Source organism: Strongylocentrotus purpuratus, unplaced genomic scaffold (genome assembly GCF_000002235.5).
Source record: "Strongylocentrotus purpuratus isolate Spur 01 unplaced genomic scaffold, Spur_5.0 spur5_contig_843, whole genome shotgun sequence".
Lineage (NCBI taxonomy): Eukaryota > Metazoa > Echinodermata > Echinoidea > Camarodonta > Strongylocentrotidae > Strongylocentrotus > Strongylocentrotus purpuratus.
This window is the reverse complement of record NW_022145550.1, coordinates 49182-69140: the sequence shown is the minus strand read 5'-3', so window position 1 is coordinate 69140 and position 19959 is coordinate 49182. Positions and strand designations below refer to the sequence as shown.

The 19959-nt window shown below is 34.8% G+C and overlaps 1 protein-coding gene across 1 annotated transcript in view; it reads right to left on the bottom strand.

The window, feature by feature from the left end:
- Positions 1-19959, bottom strand: part of LOC578838 (receptor-type tyrosine-protein phosphatase kappa) — a 32795-nt gene continuing 12836 nt past the window's right edge. Inside the window, exons 9-31 of the mRNA XM_030990140.1 lie at positions 19424-19735; positions 18014-18087; positions 17247-17511; positions 16194-16414; positions 15735-15795; positions 14547-14652; positions 13777-13886; positions 13054-13484; positions 12131-12218; positions 11509-11585; positions 10669-10705; positions 10264-10361; positions 9700-9825; positions 8851-9023; positions 8407-8542; positions 7772-7921; positions 7072-7171; positions 6286-6362; positions 4959-5093; positions 3644-3775; positions 2799-2947; positions 1717-1852; positions 1-1123 (exon numbers count right to left, since the gene is read on the bottom strand). Coding sequence (XP_030846000.1) covers positions 1046-1123; positions 1717-1852; positions 2799-2947; positions 3644-3775; positions 4959-5093; positions 6286-6362; positions 7072-7171; positions 7772-7921; positions 8407-8542; positions 8851-9023; positions 9700-9825; positions 10264-10361; positions 10669-10705; positions 11509-11585; positions 12131-12218; positions 13054-13484; positions 13777-13886; positions 14547-14652; positions 15735-15795; positions 16194-16414; positions 17247-17511; positions 18014-18087; positions 19424-19735 — 3272 coding nt within the window. The 3' untranslated portion in view covers positions 1-1045. The remainder of the gene's footprint in view (positions 1124-1716; positions 1853-2798; positions 2948-3643; positions 3776-4958; positions 5094-6285; positions 6363-7071; positions 7172-7771; positions 7922-8406; positions 8543-8850; positions 9024-9699; positions 9826-10263; positions 10362-10668; positions 10706-11508; positions 11586-12130; positions 12219-13053; positions 13485-13776; positions 13887-14546; positions 14653-15734; positions 15796-16193; positions 16415-17246; positions 17512-18013; positions 18088-19423; positions 19736-19959) is intronic.

The window sequence follows — 19959 nt, the reverse complement described above, 5'->3', positions numbered from 1 at the left end:
AGGTAAATTGGCAAAGGCATTTTCCCCATAATTTTTTTATAATTATTAATGTACTTTGAAAGAGTGAATTTGAATGAGAAGAATATATAAAAGACTTGTTTGCATAGTTACTTTTTGATAGCGGTACTATTCATGTCAAATAAAAGAGTGTTATTACATTAAAACATTTGAGAATGAGCTAGACATGCATTTGAATTACTGGTACAGTAAAAAAAAAAAAAAAATCTTTTCTTTAAAGTACATATATATTTCATGATAACCACAGATTCTTTATTTCATGTAATTATAAATAACATAAGATACCACATACATGAACATGTATAAACAGACAGAAATAGTAAAAAGTGAAGGCTTATCTTTATTGAACATTTGGTTGTTTGTAAGTCATATTTTACTTCATATTTCAACGTGTTCAAAAATCCTGTCAAGCGTTGCTAAATTCCACATTATACATGGATTTTAATACACAGTCACTTTCCGTATTTACTGGGTCTACAATACTACATGTACATATTTAGGTACACGCTTTTTTAGAAACACCATTATCCACTAATTAATGCAATTACCGGTAGTGCTTTTACTGTTTGTATAATCAAAAGCGTGTATTGAATTGCCAGGCAAGTCATAGTATCACATCATGAATACATCAAGAATGGCAATGGTCAGATTAGAATCCAGTAAAAAAATAACTTGTACGTGGGCTAAAATATGGTAAACTATTCTTTCACCAGCATCTCATGTACATGCAGCAAAATGGTATTGTAAATATTGCCAGTAAAGTTATAGACATCACTCAAGCACTAACCACCTTACAAATAATGTGAGAAGGTCTACATTACAGGTAACAGATTTGGACTCCTGGGACCAGTTTCACAAAGCCTTTTTTTCAATGACAAATTACAAATATCAGTGACAAATCTGCTAATAACCAATCGGAAGCAAGGATATCAGTAGTTTATAACAAACACTGTCAATTGTCACTGATGACAAGTTTTGTGAAACGCCCCCCGGTAGAAACGACATACTGTAAGCATAATCAATCTCTTCACATGTCTAGGTTAGCATACTCATCAAACTTCTTCATGTACTCTGCCATGCCTTCATAACAGATGCTGTATTGATCCTGTAAAAGAGAAGGGGGGAAAAGGTGAAGAAATATAAATAAGTAAGAAATTGTGTAGCAAAATTTTTGGTCAAAAAGTTGAATGCACATAACTGACACAGAGTGTATTACTTGTGTTACACATAATCACAACATCAACATGAAAACCACTTATTCATTAAGGTTTTAGAGTATAGATTTTGAAGAAGAGGTCACTGTCTTTTAAGGAGTTGTAATTGACTGGGATAGATCAAATTCCCAGATCAATCACAAACTTAAAAGCTCCAGTCTCTTTAGTATAGAGTTGTGAGTGATCATAAGTTGCGACATATTTTAATTAATCACAACTGTTTTAGTATAAGCCCTGATTTACTTCTAAGACAAAAATTGATAATTAACACATAATCTACTTGACTAACAATATCTCTACCTCCTCTGTTCAAACAAAAGTTTACATACATCATCTCTAAATAATAACCCCTGATTCAATCATGCTAGGACTGTTCACCGTTTGGAAGATGACAGAACAAATATTTCAAGAGAATTTCTGTCACAACATCATCTCACGATGAGTACTCCGCTTTATCTTTAAAGTATTACAAGCCCAGACTTACCACTGACTCAATCATGCTGGGACGGTTTGCTCGTAACCTCTTCACGGATTGGAAGATGTCGACAGAGCTGTCAGTTATCATCTTCTCAGCTGCTGAATAGATGGCTGCAAACACACCACTCCTACCAATTCCATTGCTGTGATCATGAAACAAAGAAAATCATGCTCTAAGGTTGTAGGTGGAAACTTTAACAAACTTCCCCTACCAATCCTATTGCTGTGATGATCAAACAAATAACCCATGCCTTAAACATTACAGGTAGACATTTTTGACCATTTCGGAAGAACAGATTTCATGGAAATATAAGGGTGAGGAAAGAAAGGAGTAAGGTTGGTCTAATTGAAGAGGATGCTTGATACAAGAAGAAATGGAAGGCGGGAGTGCCATCATGGCGGAAAAGTCTGTAACCCCTTGTAAGATGGAAAATGCTGACTTTGATAAATGATGACGATGATGATTTAAAAGTAAGTAGAGATGAAATAAATAAAGGTATTTCCGTGTTTGCTTCATCAATCTGATCATTATCACTACTATTATATACTCTAATTAAAAAATGCATCATACAAACTTTTTGACCTGTAAACAACCAGGTAATGAAAGTCTATCTGACAAACATATCACTATCAAATTTGATCTTGAGCCAGAACTATTTCCCCTGATTTCTAGATTGTATCCATCACTCAATCTCATTAGAGGTTCCTTCAAGTAATCAAATGATTTCACAAATCTTTCTTTATGTAATGAATTTATTCAAAATTACACACATACCACATGTACTTAACAAGTAAAATAGGATTTTACTGAACTATTTGTATCTTTGTACATATATAAATGTAGATATATATATATATATAATGATTTTGACAGCTGTGAATTAAACATGGGCACTTTTTCATGAAGCTTCTTATCAATAACAAGTTACAATAACTGTTATAAGCCATTACAATTGTGGAGTTTGATTGACTGAGAGCAAATTTTTCATTGACTTTAGAGTGGCTCATGGATAACGAGTTTTATCAAACAGGCCCCTGAACTTGAACATGAGTTGTACATATATGCATATATTAGAAGACTATACTCACATGCAGTGTAACACGATTGGACCTGATGCTTGTGATGTCCTTACACACTCACTAACAGCATCAACCAGATGGAGGATGGGAGCTAAGGAGGCGGGTCTCTTCTGGTTACCATCCCAACCCATCAACTGAAACTGCTTCACTGTCAGAGTCTGTTAGAAATAAACAACAGGTTTATCCTTGTCAATATCCTTGTGATTATCTTTAAATCAAAACTTAAAACACATCTTTTCAATTAACTGTAAGTCTAAGCATATCAGGAGTTTTTGTTGCGCAGTAGAATATATACTTAATGTTGGATAGTTTCTGTGCTCTATAAATGTATTATTATTATTATTATTATTAATACAGTGTGATTGTTGTGATACATCACATTTCCCAGAGACCCAAGCTTGAGATGGTTTATTACCATTTGGTCTACAACTGGTTCGTCTACTAACAGGAAATACTTACCAATGTTAACAAGAGGAAGTATGTTGAGCGTATCTCAATCTTCTTATGTTTCTCTATCGACCTTTCCTTCTTACTCTTTCTCACAGCGCATACAAACATATTGTGATATGCGCTATATAGGTACGGTATATTATTATTATTATTGACCGGACCACGAATAATGTCATGATGATTAGACAGCTGCATGGAGAAACTTGTGAGTGTAGAGGCAGTATTTTCAGCTGTTTGAATAAAATTAATTTCAATTCATGTCATGGATTTATTTGTGCAACGATTTTAAAAACATGGAAGATTTATCAAACAAAGTTTTCCGAGGGAACATTTAACAATTCCCCTAGCAAAGATATCTCATGAAAGCTAGATAGTCTGTGGGTTAAGACATAATGAAAACTTACTCCCTTCTTAGGTCCCTTGATCTCAAACTTCCTCATGACGTAGTCACTGCGGATGGTTTCAGCCGAGATGATAGATACCTTGAGGGGACCAAACTGGACCGAGTCTTTATTGGGCCAGTACTGGGCACAGGACTAGCATATGAGTTGGAGGAGAAGGATTTCAATGTGATAAACATAAAGCACTTAAAGCTTTGGTATGAGTTATGTGTTTGTTTACTTAACATGAAATTTATTATTCCAATTACAACCAAATAATCTTATAACATTCAAATTATATAGCATAGCCCTTTCCATACATGTAAATTCATATTTTGAGCAATAAACCTTGCATAGGTAGCTGGGACTCTTTTAACCCTATCAGCCCTGCATTTTTATTTGCATTGATCCTTTCTATCTATATCCTAGTACTTGTTCAATGCCTGTTCGGTTATTCTGTATTATTTTATTCAAATTATGGAATATCAAACTGAAGCTGCAATTTACCAAAACATGGAACAATATGTTGATCTTTAATTAGAAAAGTTAACAGCATCAGCAAAATTTGATGTGAATTCCTTACAGAATGGGAAGACAGTGAAAGTTTCTCCATTCAGACAGGGATTAAGTCAAATCAGTCATTCGGACCATATTGCCTACTATGTGATTGGATAATTCCTACAGTAAGCCTAGAGAATAAGGCAATGCAGTGATCACCGTGTAAAACATTCTTGATATTTCAATGCTGATTATCTCTTGTGGAAGTATCTTGTTATCTAGTTTTGCCTTTTATCCATCATGTAAACTGCTAAAATATCATCATCAAATGTCAAATATCTTCAAATATCTCTCTTCAATAATCATTAGACCTGTACGTACGTCATACCATGTACTTGTACATGTATATAACTGCATATAATGTTTTTATAGTATACATGTAAAATTCTAGCGTAATTTCTTTTTATCATAAGCCAATTTGTAAATAGCTTTGGAATGGATGACCTCAAAATATCCACAGATCTTTTACACGTTGGATACGTCCCACTTGTGCATTTTAGAATAATTACTGCCAAAGTGATGGAGGTGCTTCATGTTTGCCTCTTGAGAAGAATACTTCCACCTGTGTATCAGATATATGTACTGTCGGTGCATAAATGAATACTGATTACATGACTTTCATGAGCACAATACCAGCATGCATCTCGATGGGTTTTAAAATTTGGGAACGAATGACCTTTATCTGCCCATGCGCAGATACCATTTACGAACTGGATTATTTCATCGATAAAAATCTGTAATGTTGTTCTTTTTTGGTAAACTTTGTGTGTACTCCACTGACCTTGTCTTGAAGATCAAGTTCATTTAGCATGACAATGACAGGACTTCTCCAGTCACACACCATTCTCCAGATATCACCGGTGGTATGAGGGAGGGGCATCTGGGTTGCTAGGAACACATCCTTCTTAATGAATGTCTGAAAAAGATACATCATTATTATCCAATCAGTACAAACTATACATATTTTGGGGGGAATAATTTTAAATGTATTCAATGTTTAAAGGAACTGGTGTCGCCCAAAACATAGCTTTTAGAGATGTTGATGAATGTATATTTTGAATATTTTTCTCAAAGAATAAATGACATCATCTGTTCATTTATTACTAATAATAATTAATAACAATAATAATTACTTATTATTAATATATTTATATTTGAAATAAATTGTCTTGGAGAGGAGATTGCATTTCAACACTCCAATCACATCTTTCCATACCATATACTGCATACCCAGCCCAAAAGTTTTGTGTTAAACGATGTATTTTGACCAAAGACAGGGATACACTCTTCTTTCATAATCGAACTTAGGTGCCTCCATTTGAAATTTTAATGCCATGAAAATATTTTCACTCTATAAATCCAACAAATAACCATGGAAAAAACCCAAACTGTCGATATACATGAATGTGTCAGGAAAAGGACACTACCAGGCCAATTAACAGCAACCCCTTCGGATAAATATCACCTCCATCTCCATCCAAAACAACTCAAGAGCTTCTAAGCCCTTGTGTGTGGGAACATTTCTCTAGGAGTAGTTGTCATAGGGGTTTGGTGGTACATGTAGTTCAGGACCTTCTTCATGGAGAATCGCAAAAAAACATTATAGCACTCAAACATTGAGTATAAATTAATGAAAAGGGTGCATTGTGTAAGTCAAGAGGATTAATTTGAAAGATTTTAAAGGTATAACCAGTTTTGAAAACGCCCCCCTCTCAAAAAATAAAATGGAAGCTCTTATTACCAATCATGTGAAAGAATATGTTTTGAAAACCGCCTACTAATTGATATATTTGGTAAATTATTATATCTATCCGGACTGGATAAATATCGGGTAGTTCCATATATACATCTCTCTGTATTCTAAATATGAGGACCACATTTTTACGCCTCATATGTTTGTGTATAGTTCCATATACATCTTTCTGTGTACAGTGCTTGTAACTTTACCAAGACTGAGCCAAATTTCTTATTATTTTGATGATTCAAGAACCTTGCAGTACACACCAATTCTTAAATGCTAGATGATCAACCTTTTCGATTCCATAACGTTTCTTTCACAATGCAATCGCATGACCAGAACTGGTCTATACCTTTAACCTCATACTTACATTGAGAAAAGAGGCATTGATATAGTCTGTGCTTCCTGCTTCTCCCTTTGTCACTAGGCATGGTCTGTTCTTCTCCACTGAAAAAAAGATATGGTACCATTTAATTTGTCATAAATATATGCTGAGGCAAACGTAAAAGGAAATAATTTTGCTGTGCAAGGCTGGTATCCAATGCATTGCTTCATGAAACCGTCATAAGTACAAGTTTGCCGACATCCCATCGAACATTTAACAAACTTTTTGATGGGATGTCAGTGAACTTATGACAGTTTCGAAAAACAATGTTCTGTACTCCACATATCAGCTGTATGCTCTTTAATCATGTACAATTAGTAAGGAAAGAATGTTGCCAAATCATGGCAACTGATAGTAATAACATTTTAAAAATGATACTGCTCAGAATAGAAGAGCCTGGTAACTGCAAAAAATACATAAATCATAACTCTGTTATTCACTTCACACAGATGCTGACCTTAAACAAACAAAAAAGTAGTCATGTTTTAATAAAATTTTAAATAAATTTCATTGAGATTGTGCGGGCAGGTATTGAATCCGATAACCGGGGTAATAGTATATCTGTAAAGCGCTTAGAGACATTGTAGATGTACTAAGCGCTATATAAAAGTGGAATATTATTGTTATTGATACATTCAAGCCTACTATTAAACTGCCTGTGATAAATAATGTTTATCATTATCTGACATTTTCTTGCTTGGAAGAGTCGATATATGGTCTTCAAAACAAATAAGAGATTAAAGTGGCATGCTGTAAAGAAGGAAGACTCACTGGGTAGAACGTTCGGGAATCTGTTCTTGTCAATGTTGGCAGGTAGACCAGCAGCCTTGAAAGCTTGTGGACCGACGGGAGGGGTGAGCTGGTTCAAGATCTACCAACAAACAAAGGCAACACTACTACATAAACACAACACATGCATCAAAACAATCACATAGACAGTGGGAGTGTAGAAAAAAGACAAAAAAACTTTCAAGATAATGAGTTAACCCAGAGGTGATACACAGCAGCAAATTAACCACATAGGGGTGAAGGAAAGATGCAATGAACCCCAATTCGGGGGAAAATGCCATTTAATGCTGGTTTAAAGTTGTGTTAACCAAGTCATGCAAACATTCTATTTATAATAGAAATCATGGATTCAAAACAAAACATAGTAAGAAAAGATATTACCCCATTTCAAATGGGAACCAGGTGGCCCTGTATAAAGCCTATGGGAATGAAAGAATTCAGTACCGGTACTCAACAGGTTAAAGCCTAAATTATTGGAAGCCTCAAATTTGCAAAGCATTTGATTGCAAAATTTCACTTAAATTGTATCGTAATGCGAAAGAGGATGTTATTTAAGACACACCTCTGCAAAGTTCCCCCCCCCCCAAAAAAAAAAAAAATACAACTTCAAAATGTTCAAGAGTATCTCTACAAGAAAGGAACAGATTACAATGCTGATTGGACTATTGCTCATCAGTTTTACCTCAAATTCCTGTTCAATGTTGAGTTTCTGGGTAAGTGGATTCCTCTCTTGGAGTGAGGAAAGCTTGGCTTCAAAACTGCTGACAGGAACATCAGTGTTACCACTCATGTAGGCCTCAACTAGGGCAGTATGGATGAGAATATACTGGTCCTGATAGTGGAAAATACATAAAGAACAGATATATGAATCACATCATAGAAATAAAAGCACAAACTACTATCATAATAGCAGTAGTAATACATTGTAGTAGTAGCAGTTGAAGTAAAAGTAGTAGTAGTAGTAGCAGTAGTAGTATTAGTAGTAGTAGTAGTAGTAGTAGTAGTAGTAGTAGTAGTAGCAGTAGTAGTATTAGTAGTAGTAGTAGTAGTAGTAGTAGTAGTAGTAGTAGTAGTATCGTTATAATGCTGTAAGGGTTTAAACTTGTAAATGTAACAACACTGGGCTGTGGGCAAGATCTTCATCATGAAACAGTTGGCAATCTTACACTCATGAAGTTCTTACATCTGTTGCCTTGTATCCTGTATCCTGTAGGAAGTATCCTGTAGGAAGTAATCAAGTCAAATCTATTTGTAATACAGGCCATCATGGTACAGGCCATCATATAAAGCTGAGCAGAATAAATGATAGATACTTACAGCAGTTTGGACCATATTAGGTCTGTCTTTTCTCATCTTCTGAATGAAACCAAAGATGTCGACCCTGCTCTCTTCTATGACCTGTGCTAGCATGCAGTAAAGTGAGATGAACGTTCCTGTCCTCCCAACACCAGCACTATTTAGAAAATAATAATTGAAGTTTAAATGATGTGTCAAGAAAAACTAATTTATTGTGGAAATCATATTTATGAAGGATCCAGATAGAACCAAGTCATTGTAACAAGGAGCTGGTTAGTAGCTGTAATGACCCGATTGGGATAAATATTACCAAAACTGTGATTCAGATATGTCAAATTACAACATTTGATTCACCAATATTACTGTCTTTTACACTGCATATTTTTGTTCTCATTAATTAGCACATTATTTTGAGGTTTCAAAAAACTATTTTCTGGTCACATTCTTAATCATGATCTAACTCACCTGCAGTGAACAAGCATGGGTGTGGAGCCCTTGGTATTAGCAGTGATTCGTTCATGGACATGTTTGACAGTCTGTGTATAGCTGATGAGTGTGGTAGGGTACTGTGGAACACCCATATCAGGCCAGGACTGGTAGTGGAACTGGTGGACGGACCTCGTTTCACCTCCACTCACCTGAGAAAAGAACATAATCAAGAGCACAGTTTGATAAAAATTGTTCATAGGAATTGATTTTTGTTTTAACTACTGGAATCACTGAATTTAATTGGTTATTTTCTAATAATCAGTGCCTTTGATTAGGCATCTACATACTGACGCTCTACTAATTCTCTGATTGGACTAAGTTGGATGAAGAAACAGTCAAGGTAAAGTGGAAGTTTTCATTCATTCTTTCATTCAGATTATCACAATTAATTAAGGTACACAATATTTGTTATGAAAAGGAACATCATCTTTTAAAGCAGGTGGGACCAAAGTGCTATCATCACCTATCTTGCGCTGTTTAGAGCCTGGGGGTGTTTCATAAAGCTGTTCATAAAGTTACGCATGACTTTATGAATGACTTATATATGAAAAGCCAAATGGGATGCTCAATCCTTTTTCAACTGCATCAAATAAAGTTGAACTGTGCAGATGTAGATTAACATTCTTATGATAACAAACATTTTTAATGCAAAGTATATTTTTTGCCATAATTTAATTAAGGTTTAGGAAATATAGTCACACTTTGTGAAAACATTAGGAAAAAATTTGGGCATCCTATCTGGCACTTCATATTCAAGTCGTTAGTAAGGTCATGCGTAACTTTACAAACAGCTTTATGAAACACCCCCCAGAACATAATTCTTACCTGCTTAACATCCAGAACCCTGTGCACATGATCTGAGAACTCTTCAATGGTTCTCAGCTTGACCTCAATCCCACCAAACGTCTTGCTCTTACCCATCTCCTTCGGCCAGTAAACTGTGCAGCGATCCTGTCGTACAGAGCAGAGAAATGTTGAGTTGACATTTATAAATCATAGCGTACAGTGTTGTTTTTTAGTGAGATCTCATTTTTTTCGATCTAGCATACAAAGACGCGTCCAGAATGCAAAAGGCAAAATACTTGTTGTTTGTGAATTAAAGTTTTTTTTTTTTTTTATATGTGATGAAAGTTTAGGTAAACATTAAGCCTTATCAAGACAGTACACGTATTTACCAGCTAGTATCCTAACAATGTGCTTCTACCTCTATATGTTAAAAAATATGATTTCAATCAATTATGTATTTTGCGTTCTGGGTTTGTCTTTGCATGCCACTACGTCTAGCTAAGCTATCTTAATTGGTCTCATCATTACATTATAATCAAATAATATGTAGGTCTTATCTATAAGTATGGCATATTTGTGTGTATGAAATCATTGATTACTTACCTTGCCTCCCTCTAAGATGTTTGTAACCATGACAACCGAACATACATTCTCCTGCCAAATGAGTCTCCAGAAATCATTGATGCTTGCAGTGTTGGGGGCTGAGAGTAGACAGAAATACAAAGAGCATTATGAAATGAAGGATCATTAGGGAAATATTTCAATCAAAATGTTTAAACATGTAGGTGATGAATGCATATATTATTCCTGAACGAAAAGCTTTCTCCCATTAAATCTTCTGTGTCTTTCTAAAAAACATATTGATCTTATTTCAGATTAACATATATGTACATAGTAATAGGCACAAAAGATTTGTAATATCATTTTACTAATTTTGAATGAACCCAAATATTACAATCTTCAGTAAAGATAATTTTCATATTTTGAAGATGATGTCTTTAAACATACCTTGGGCAGCAATAAATGTCTTCTTCCCCTTGTCATCCTGTTGAAAATAAGAAGATATTATCACTATCAAATTCCAAATTGACCTCTAGTTTGTGTCTCTACAATTCATATATTCCTACCTCTCACTTCTCATTCGCTTAGGTAATTTTTTCTCTCTCTCTGTCTCTCTCTCCCTACCCTCCCTCTCTCTTTCCCTCTATTTATCTCTCTCTCTCTCTATTCTCCCTCCCACTCTTTATCTCTCTCTCTCTCTCTCTCTCTCTCTCTCCTTCTCTCTCTCTCTCTCTCTCTCCCTCCCTCCCTCCCTCTCTATCTCTCGCTCTTTACAGTTACCTTCTGTTTCTTTTTATTCGCTTCTTATTCTTTTCTTATAATATTCTGTGTCTCTACCCTTCCTTCACTCAAAAGGAACATTATGTAGTACCATGGTGGGCTTAATTTTTCCTATTACATAGTACTGGCAAAGGCAAATGATATGGTGAGCTTTATTTTGTCAGAATACCAAAATATCAATAAAGATTACCTATTTAATCTTTTCAAACTACATGTACATATGTCAGCATGAAGAACTTTAATAGATGAACGAAAAGTCAATTACACTTAAAAGACAGTGCAGTAAACCCAGAGAATTTCATGAATTTTTAAAATGGAATAAACTTGTGGCAGTTTCATCCTGTAAAATAACCATATCACAACTAAGTTTGCAATTCCAAGTTCCTTGTGGCAGTTACAAGTTACTAAAGGAAACCTGAAATATGGTGTTTACAGAAGGTATGGAAGTAAAAATTTATTTCATGAATCTCAGTATACTTTTGGAAGATGATAGGAAATGCGACTGACCCGTATGTAATTAGCATTGTAGTAGTCTGAGTGAGGATCATCTTTCAACGTCTCGAGGACTACTCTGGAATGATCAACTACAAACCAAGAAAAGAAACAGGTTAATCATTTTTACCAAATATTATCTCTCTTACATTTTTAAATGTGAATAATAATAGTAATCAGCTGTTCTGTAACACACATACATTGTGATATTTATTCTAGAAGCAATTAAAAGCTGATTCCAATGTGATATGTAAATTATCGCCTCAGCTCTCGCTTTGTAATATCAATTTTCAATTTTAAAGAATTATCATGGAAGTAAGAGACAAAGTTAATAATTATATCTGAAGTTGGACTAATGATATAGAAAGGAAATTCTTATAAAATGTCACCGTTCATATATAAAATATAACACATTGATATATTATATTTGAGGCAGTAGTCATTTTCCAGGTATAAACCAAAGGGCTTCAGCATTGATTACAATTAATCATTGTGAAAATACTAATCCCTATGAACAGCTAGGATTTATGGGAATGGGAAATATCACAGTTTTAAATTGATACATACATTTGTACATTTACTTGTACATCTCATCAACACTCATACTTTCATTATGTCAAAGTAAAAATAAACTCACATGCAACAATGTTTTTGAATCGATTCTTGGCTTTGTTTTCCGGTTTCATAGCAACTGTTTTGGCGATACCATCATCTGAAGGCAATAACTGAAATTCAAAAAAAGGATCATAAATTAATTTATAGAAAATCGTTTTAATTAAAATTTTGTAATGAATGCAAAATACAGCAACAGAGAATTTGCTTTTTGAAATACATATTACAATAAATCTCACATTTTTGCTGGAGTGTAAGAATATAAGGAATAAGAAAGTGACTAGAAAATAACTAACAATGAAAATTAAAACAGTTATAAGAATTTTAATGATTATTTTATCAGAGAGCTAACAAAGCATGTGAGTGTGTTTATTTTATTTATACACGGTAAAAGTCCGAAACAGTTCGCAGACTGGTTTCAATCAGGGCCGTCGATAAAAAACAACATAATCATGACATATAAACAAAAGTAATATAACACTGACAGATTCACAACCATTGAACGAAATGTGTATGCTTGTGAGTAAGTAACCAGAAGGCCAATTCTTTTATGTCCTCTCTGAGTGACTAGATATTGAGGATTAATGCATTAACATATGATAAAGCATGAACCTTCCTAAAACAATTCTGAGATGGAGAAATATGGATGAAGCATAAACCTTGTTCCTGACTTGAGGGTCATATCAAACACAGATAGGCTCGTTCAGATATGATGCTGCAAACCACCCAGTCATCTTGTGTGTGAAAGAATGGTAACTGCACTCAACAAAGATCAAATGCGTATTCACTTAGCTCTGTGTTATTGATACAGAAATGTGAAGTGTATACTTAACGTCATCATTTAAAAACACAGTTTTTACAGTTGATATCTGAAAGAGGCTTAACGAGTCCTTCTAACATTCTGACCCTATGTAGAAAAGGGTCCTGCATACTGATAGTCATACTTACACCAAATTCATGAGCAAATCCATCTTGATCTTGGGCTTTCTTCTTCTCCACATGTTCCACAAGGTTGACCACGGCGATGGATCCAGGAAGGCTCACATTCTCGTAGATATCTCCTTCCGTTGTATCCGTCCCTGCTTCCTTCACCGTAGGGGCCAACAGACTGGGTACCGAGACCACATGAGATCGCTTCTCAGGTTTAGCATAGAGCGCATTGAGAGCGTCTAACGTGATGTCTCCTGAAAGCAACGGCAGTGTTTGACTCTTCCCATTGGACGCAATCGGGGCCTCCATAGCGACGTCGTACGTTGTGTCTTTTTTGATAGTCATGTCAAGGTTCAGGTCGTCGTTTAGAAGGGAGTTGCTCTCATGGCTGATGTAGGCATACTCGGTCTCTGCTGGATCGCGGACTATCGGCTTGTCGTTGATACGTGCTGGATTGCAGAAAACATTGAATGAAGGAATCTCTCATAGAATAATACAACAATATCAAATACTACTATACACCAACATCAAGGTGGTCTGTACTTCACTGAAAGAAGTATCAGTTTATTATTTATTTTGACCATACACTGTACATCAAGAAAGAGCATATAAGACAACTTTCAAGTTAATGACTTTGTGAAACATTTTATCACATAAACTATTGAGAATTCTATGTATCAATCATTCCACCCTCCCTCACATGCAGTGAAGGTAAAAACCAAATAATTGCTTTCAACCTACCAGCATTGTTGCTGTTCTGATGATCAAGAGGTAGATTGGACTCATAGAGAACATTGTCCACAAGCTCAGTCGAATTCATTGCCCCTATCTTCTTTTCTCTCTTTCTTTTGCTGTTAAATAAAACAAAAGAATCAATTGGAAAGTTACTTGTTAAAGAAATGATGCATAGGCCCACATGTATGTAAAAAAAATAGATATATGAAATGTAACCAACATGTTAAAACATATATAATACCAATGAACTTGTTAGAATTAAATCTGAGAACACACTACCCTGTGTCAATAGATTGATTGTAGCGAATTGAATTACTTAGGCCACATTTGTAGACGGCATAATGATAAATAGCATTAAAAAGATAATTATGCAAGAATTCACTGAAGGCCAATTAGAAGACAAGGCATACATAACTTAGATGAACGGAATAAGAAAACTAACAGGTCTTTAACTCATCTCAGCCCATCGTTTGGCTTGAGACAGAACACTGCGGAAAACCATCATCAACAGCTAGGGTTACAAAGGGCGAGTCATGACTCTATTAGGACCACAACGATATGTAGTGTGTGTGTGTATGTAATTGGGTTTTTACAGACGTGTATCAATGAGATATGATTATTTACGTCAGGGGACCGACTTTTAACGTCACCATCCGAAAGACGCGACTCAGTTTCGAACCTGCGTCCTCGGCTGAAGTCAGTTTGTAACTTCCATTGTTAGCTGGATTACAGGCTACTTAATGCTCTGAATAACTGATGAAGCAGAGTGTGGTTACCATGCTCGTAGAGCCATGACGATGATGATGATGAGAAGAATAACAACGATGATTCCTATCACGATACCAGCGATGAGGGGAACATTGGATGCAGCAGTACCGGTATCTATATAGTAAAGTAAAAATTTATACAAGTAAGTTTAATGACATATATTCCTTGAAATTACCCACGTTGACTCAGACAGGTATTAACCATGCCCATTCAAAATTGTATCTATTTATCGCACCCCCACCCCCTTTATTATAAACTGAATGTAATTCAGCTCTCGGGCTGCTATTTCAGTATTTCTAATAAACCATTCAATAATACACTCTAAAACCTGAAGGCCTCTTTTTTTCTTGGTAGAAAACTTTAGATGCACGTGTTCCCCTCATGTTTGAAGAGGGATTTCTACCCATGAGCACATAATACTTCTGTAAATGAAAACAGACTCCCAGGTTAACCACTTTGTACAGAGGGGCTAAAACTCTATGTAAGAGTATGTATAGGGGCAGGTCAAAGCTATTTGGTAATATTTGTTCCATACATTATGACAATTATTATCATTGAAGGTATCATTGTGTCTGATCAAAGCCATATTATATTACAGGTTATTGCTATTTTGTTTCCCTGTCAGGATAAAAACTATGATATATAATATTCAAAATACAAACATATGCATGTACAATGAGATTTCTAAAGGGGGAGGATCATGAAAAGCACATAAATTGCTTGTTAAAAATTATCCTCACAAAATATACAAAGTAACAATAATTTTGCTACAAAATTTACCGGTAAATCAAAATTACAAGAAAAATAGGAACATAGAGAAAATAGAGAAAGAAGGAGGAAACATTGCATAAACATTGACATTATAAGTTATTAAAACTTTTTAAAGAGAAATTGTTTATATAGTTTATTAAAGATAAACTTGAGTTCTGGTAAAAAAAGAAAATAAATTCTCACAGAATCTAACGAAACTTACATGTGAATGTTCAAGATTACAAATAAATGTCATGTGCCAAACAATTTTGGAAGAAAATGTATACTGGCTGAGTAATGAGCATAGAAAGATAAGGAAATCAGGGTAGTACTAGCCCCGACACCATGTGTGTTGTCCCATATACATCTTTCTGTGTCAGGGATTGTTACTTTACCAAGACATGATGACCATTTCATTTTTGTATCATAAATTTTTTTTTTTTTACCCAGCAATGAAGTCTTTAAAGGTGACCATTCACCGTATCCAGCTCCATTCAAAACTCGAACCTGAAAAAAAGAGGGATGAAAAGGGGATGAAATTTACAAAATGTATTAAAATTCATATCAATCATTCCAGGCATCTGGAATATATTAACATAAAAAAAAACCTCACTTAATGTAAACCAACATACCACCAAGCTGTCCCCAAGAAGACTTGACAATACATAACTTGTATGGCCTCTTATTCAGGCAGTAAACAATATTGGATTGCAAGCAATGGTACTACCACGAACAAGTTGAAATTGCCTAATTCATACAATTGCATACAATTTAATCAGTTATTCTAATAATGACTTGTTTGTATTTTGAGGCAATCAATTGTTGTTGTCCATGGCCCTCAACAAGTCAAGTATTACGTTTATCATTATTTTCCTTTACTTTGAGACAGCACGCAGGAACTTTACCTCAATTTCAAATTCACTGTCTTTTGTCACTCCTTCGGTAATCTCATACTTGTTACCCTCAACATCAACAATTACTGTATCAAGTCGTTCTGGTTTTGTCTGGGTGTATCTTAGTTGGTATCCCTGTACATCTCCATTGAGGTGAGCAGGGCTAGCAGCATCCCAGCGCACAATTACAGTTTCAGAGGTCGCTTCAACGCTTACAGTGGGCGCAGGGGCAACTACAAATACAAAAACAAAAAACATTGAAAAGAAGTATGGAAATTATCTGATTAAAGCACATACTCGAAAGGCATAAAATCATAAATCTAATTCCCGGATTTGTGGCAGTATAAATCTTGTTGTATTATGTTTTATAGTTTGAAATAAACTGGTTATGCAGTTCAAAACCTTTTTTTTATTCATTTTGATTTGAGGCAAAGACAAATCCAAGAGGCTAGAGTTGTCAGATGTTATATGAGTGATATATATCTCAATTCATAACCAGATTCAAGACTTCAAAATTGGTCTTAGGACTTCTCACTCCCCTGAGTTTGAGTTTGTTTACTAAAAAGAGTCAAAATATAATTTTCTATAATGTTTTCTAAAAACAGAAAGTACAGTCACATGGTCATGTTGCTAAATGCTCCCTTCCATACTTATCTACTCACTTGTTGAATCATTTTTATGGATTTATATTTAAGATTCACAAACACTCTAGCTCAAGTTTCCCCTGTAAGTTTATGCAAGACTACAAGAATACAGGCACAACAAACAACATACTAGTAATCATAAAACATAGAAAGATACACAGAAAATTATGTGATCTAAATGTAAGATCTTACAAAACCTTATCATTTCTAAAAAGATACATGTATGGTGGCGCCTTTTTAAGTTTCATAATGTTTAGAAATGATCTTATTTAACCTTTAAAATATGTTAATAGACATATACCTCCTTCAGTATTATTACATTTTAAAAATGATTTGTGCATGTAGTTTCAATCTATTACTTCACATACAAGCATTCTCATTTCATGACTATTTATACAAATTACGCTGTATTTCCTCTTACGCATTTCCTCTGTGATCTGTGTAAAGCCCTCTCCTCTTGGCGTCTCAGAGTCTTTATTGTAGACTACAACCTGGATGAGATACTGGGAGTACGGTTCAAGGGTCAGGGTGTGTTCAGACGTTGGGGGATCAAAGGGAATATCAACAGAGTTCTCATTGGGGTCAGCCGCCCTCTTTGAGATCCCAGACTGGATGTCAGACCGGGTGAAGTAGATGCGGATTCCTCCCACTCCACTGGCACAGCTAGAAGTATTGGATGGAGGATTCTACGAGATAAAAAGATACAAAAGCCTTACAAAATTCAAAAATTGTAAATCATAGTTTTTAGTTTAATTTTTAAATAAAGAATACAATATTCCATATGGAAAGAATTAGCTTCATGGTTTTCCCACATCCCTTCTGGGGAGACAAAATATAGCTGTATCCTGATTGACACTATAGTCCATTAACATTCCTGAGTACTGAATTTGCTGTTGCAGAGATTTGGGAGGTGAAAATCTCTTAAAGGTTTAAAATGTTATAAAAATCATAATTGAAAAATTTCTCATTTACATTGCTCATATACACCAGGTTCTAGTAACCTGTAGCTAGTTTACCAATTTCATTGCTCCCAGCATTCAAGGAATTCCTTCCTACCAGGTTTAATTTGAGGCCTGGGTCGAGAATGGCAAATGTAGACAAATGCCTTGCCAAGATAGGACATTCACCTTACCAGTCAAAAGATTAAACTACTCGTGCTCAACATATCTGGAATAACAATTAGCTTACCTCCCAAGATACCAAGAATTCTCCAGGTCTAGTCCCATTAGTGACATTAACGGATGACAGTCCTTCACTAGGAGCTACAGTGTATACATGCACAATAAAAATAAGACCAAATATTTTTTATTATTTAAACATTCTTAATTCCATATCTAGTGGTTTGTTGCACTAGACAACATTTAATCCAATACATTGCAATGTAGTTAAGAATTAGCTTTAACCGATCTAAGATTTTATGCGGTGAATTTTCATCATGGTTTAGTTTTCAAGTGTTTGTAAATACGAAAGTAGTATTTCATTAGCAGCTTGATAAGTCATTAGCCTGTTTTGAATTTCAAGAAAATATTACAAATTATTCAAGTTTTTTGTCAAAATTTTGGCACTTAAAACTGCCTAAATGATCATTTCTGTGTTACAAACCAGCCAATTTATGGTACTGAACAGTTTAAAGGTAATACAAAGTTTTGGTATGCGGTCATGAATTAAATGAACATATTGGAAGCATATGCGATCCTACAATATTCAGTGATCGTTGTCGCGGTTGAAATCGAGTCTATGAAAGTGATTAAATTGTAAATAATAAACTCTTTATGTTGTATAGCGCCCTCTCAAGGTTAAGATATTAATTTAGCTATATAACAATGTTATTTGACTAAAATCGACCAATTTGCTATAGCCGTTTGGAATATATATATCACAAATGCATATTCTGAGATTGTCATGGTCGCAGCTACCATCGTATATGGCTGTAGGCGCTATTTGAAATTTATAAAACTTACCAGGAGCACCGATAAATTTTTATATTCAAGTTTTCTTGAAAGCAGAAGTGTTTTAGGAGCTAATTTTGTTAGTGCTTATAATACATCCATAGGGGCATCCAAATATATCACAACTGTAAAGAATCACTATCCAGCCAATTTTCAAAATTTAACAAAATTTTGTAATACCTTTAATGCAGCTGTGTTTAACCTACCTGTGAAAGATGAATCTAGTCCATATTGTTTTGAGACAATCAGCTTGTTATAAATAGGCTTTCATTATGAGACTAGATGTTTAATGTCATAAACAAATTTACCGATATTGCGAACACATAAATGAATACTAGCAGGTATTTCATTCTACTGAGCATTACATTTAATAGTTTTGTATTATTGAATATCTTTTTTAAATGGGATTGTTGATGCACACAAAATCAGACAAATAATTTCATTGATATATTATTAGTTGATATATTCTTTTCAGTTTAAATAAATGAGAAATGGGCACAAACATGAAAGGATAAATTTTCAAGAAAAGATGCAGTGTAGTATTAAGTTACAATGTAAAATTACATTGAATATACCTTACTAAAGAAAGCTGAACATGCTGCAGAATTTTTTTTAAAATCTGAGATCATATTAAGCATTAAGAACTTACGTGAGCATTGGGTGGTTCCTACTACCTCAAATCGGCCTCCCTGGCCTCCTGGTCCAGGTCTAAATGCTGCTACACCAAACATGTAGGCCGTATCTGGACTTAGACCAGTCACTGTTTCAGATGGTGCTAGGCGGTCAGACCTGATAACTTCTTGATAATCTGCTATTGAGTTGTTCAGCATGTAGTAGACACGGTACCCGACGAGAGGAGGATCACCTATATCTGTTGATGCATCCCAGGCATCCCACATCAGAGTAACTGATTCATTGGTTGCTCTGCTCACGACGGGTGCACTAGGGAGTTCAGGCTGGGCTACAGTGAGATAAAACCAAATATTCAATGAAATAGGGAAGATTGAAAAGAACAGAGTATCCCTGAATTCAAATGGTTATTTCAAATCGTGTTAGATAAATAGCAGAGTGTTGGGCAAATATTTCTTAAATTCAACAGGCTACTTTGACAAATTCGAAAATTATTTCTCCTGTTTTCCAAAAAGAATACCAGTAAGGCTTTCTTCAGTCACAAATATCTGGAAA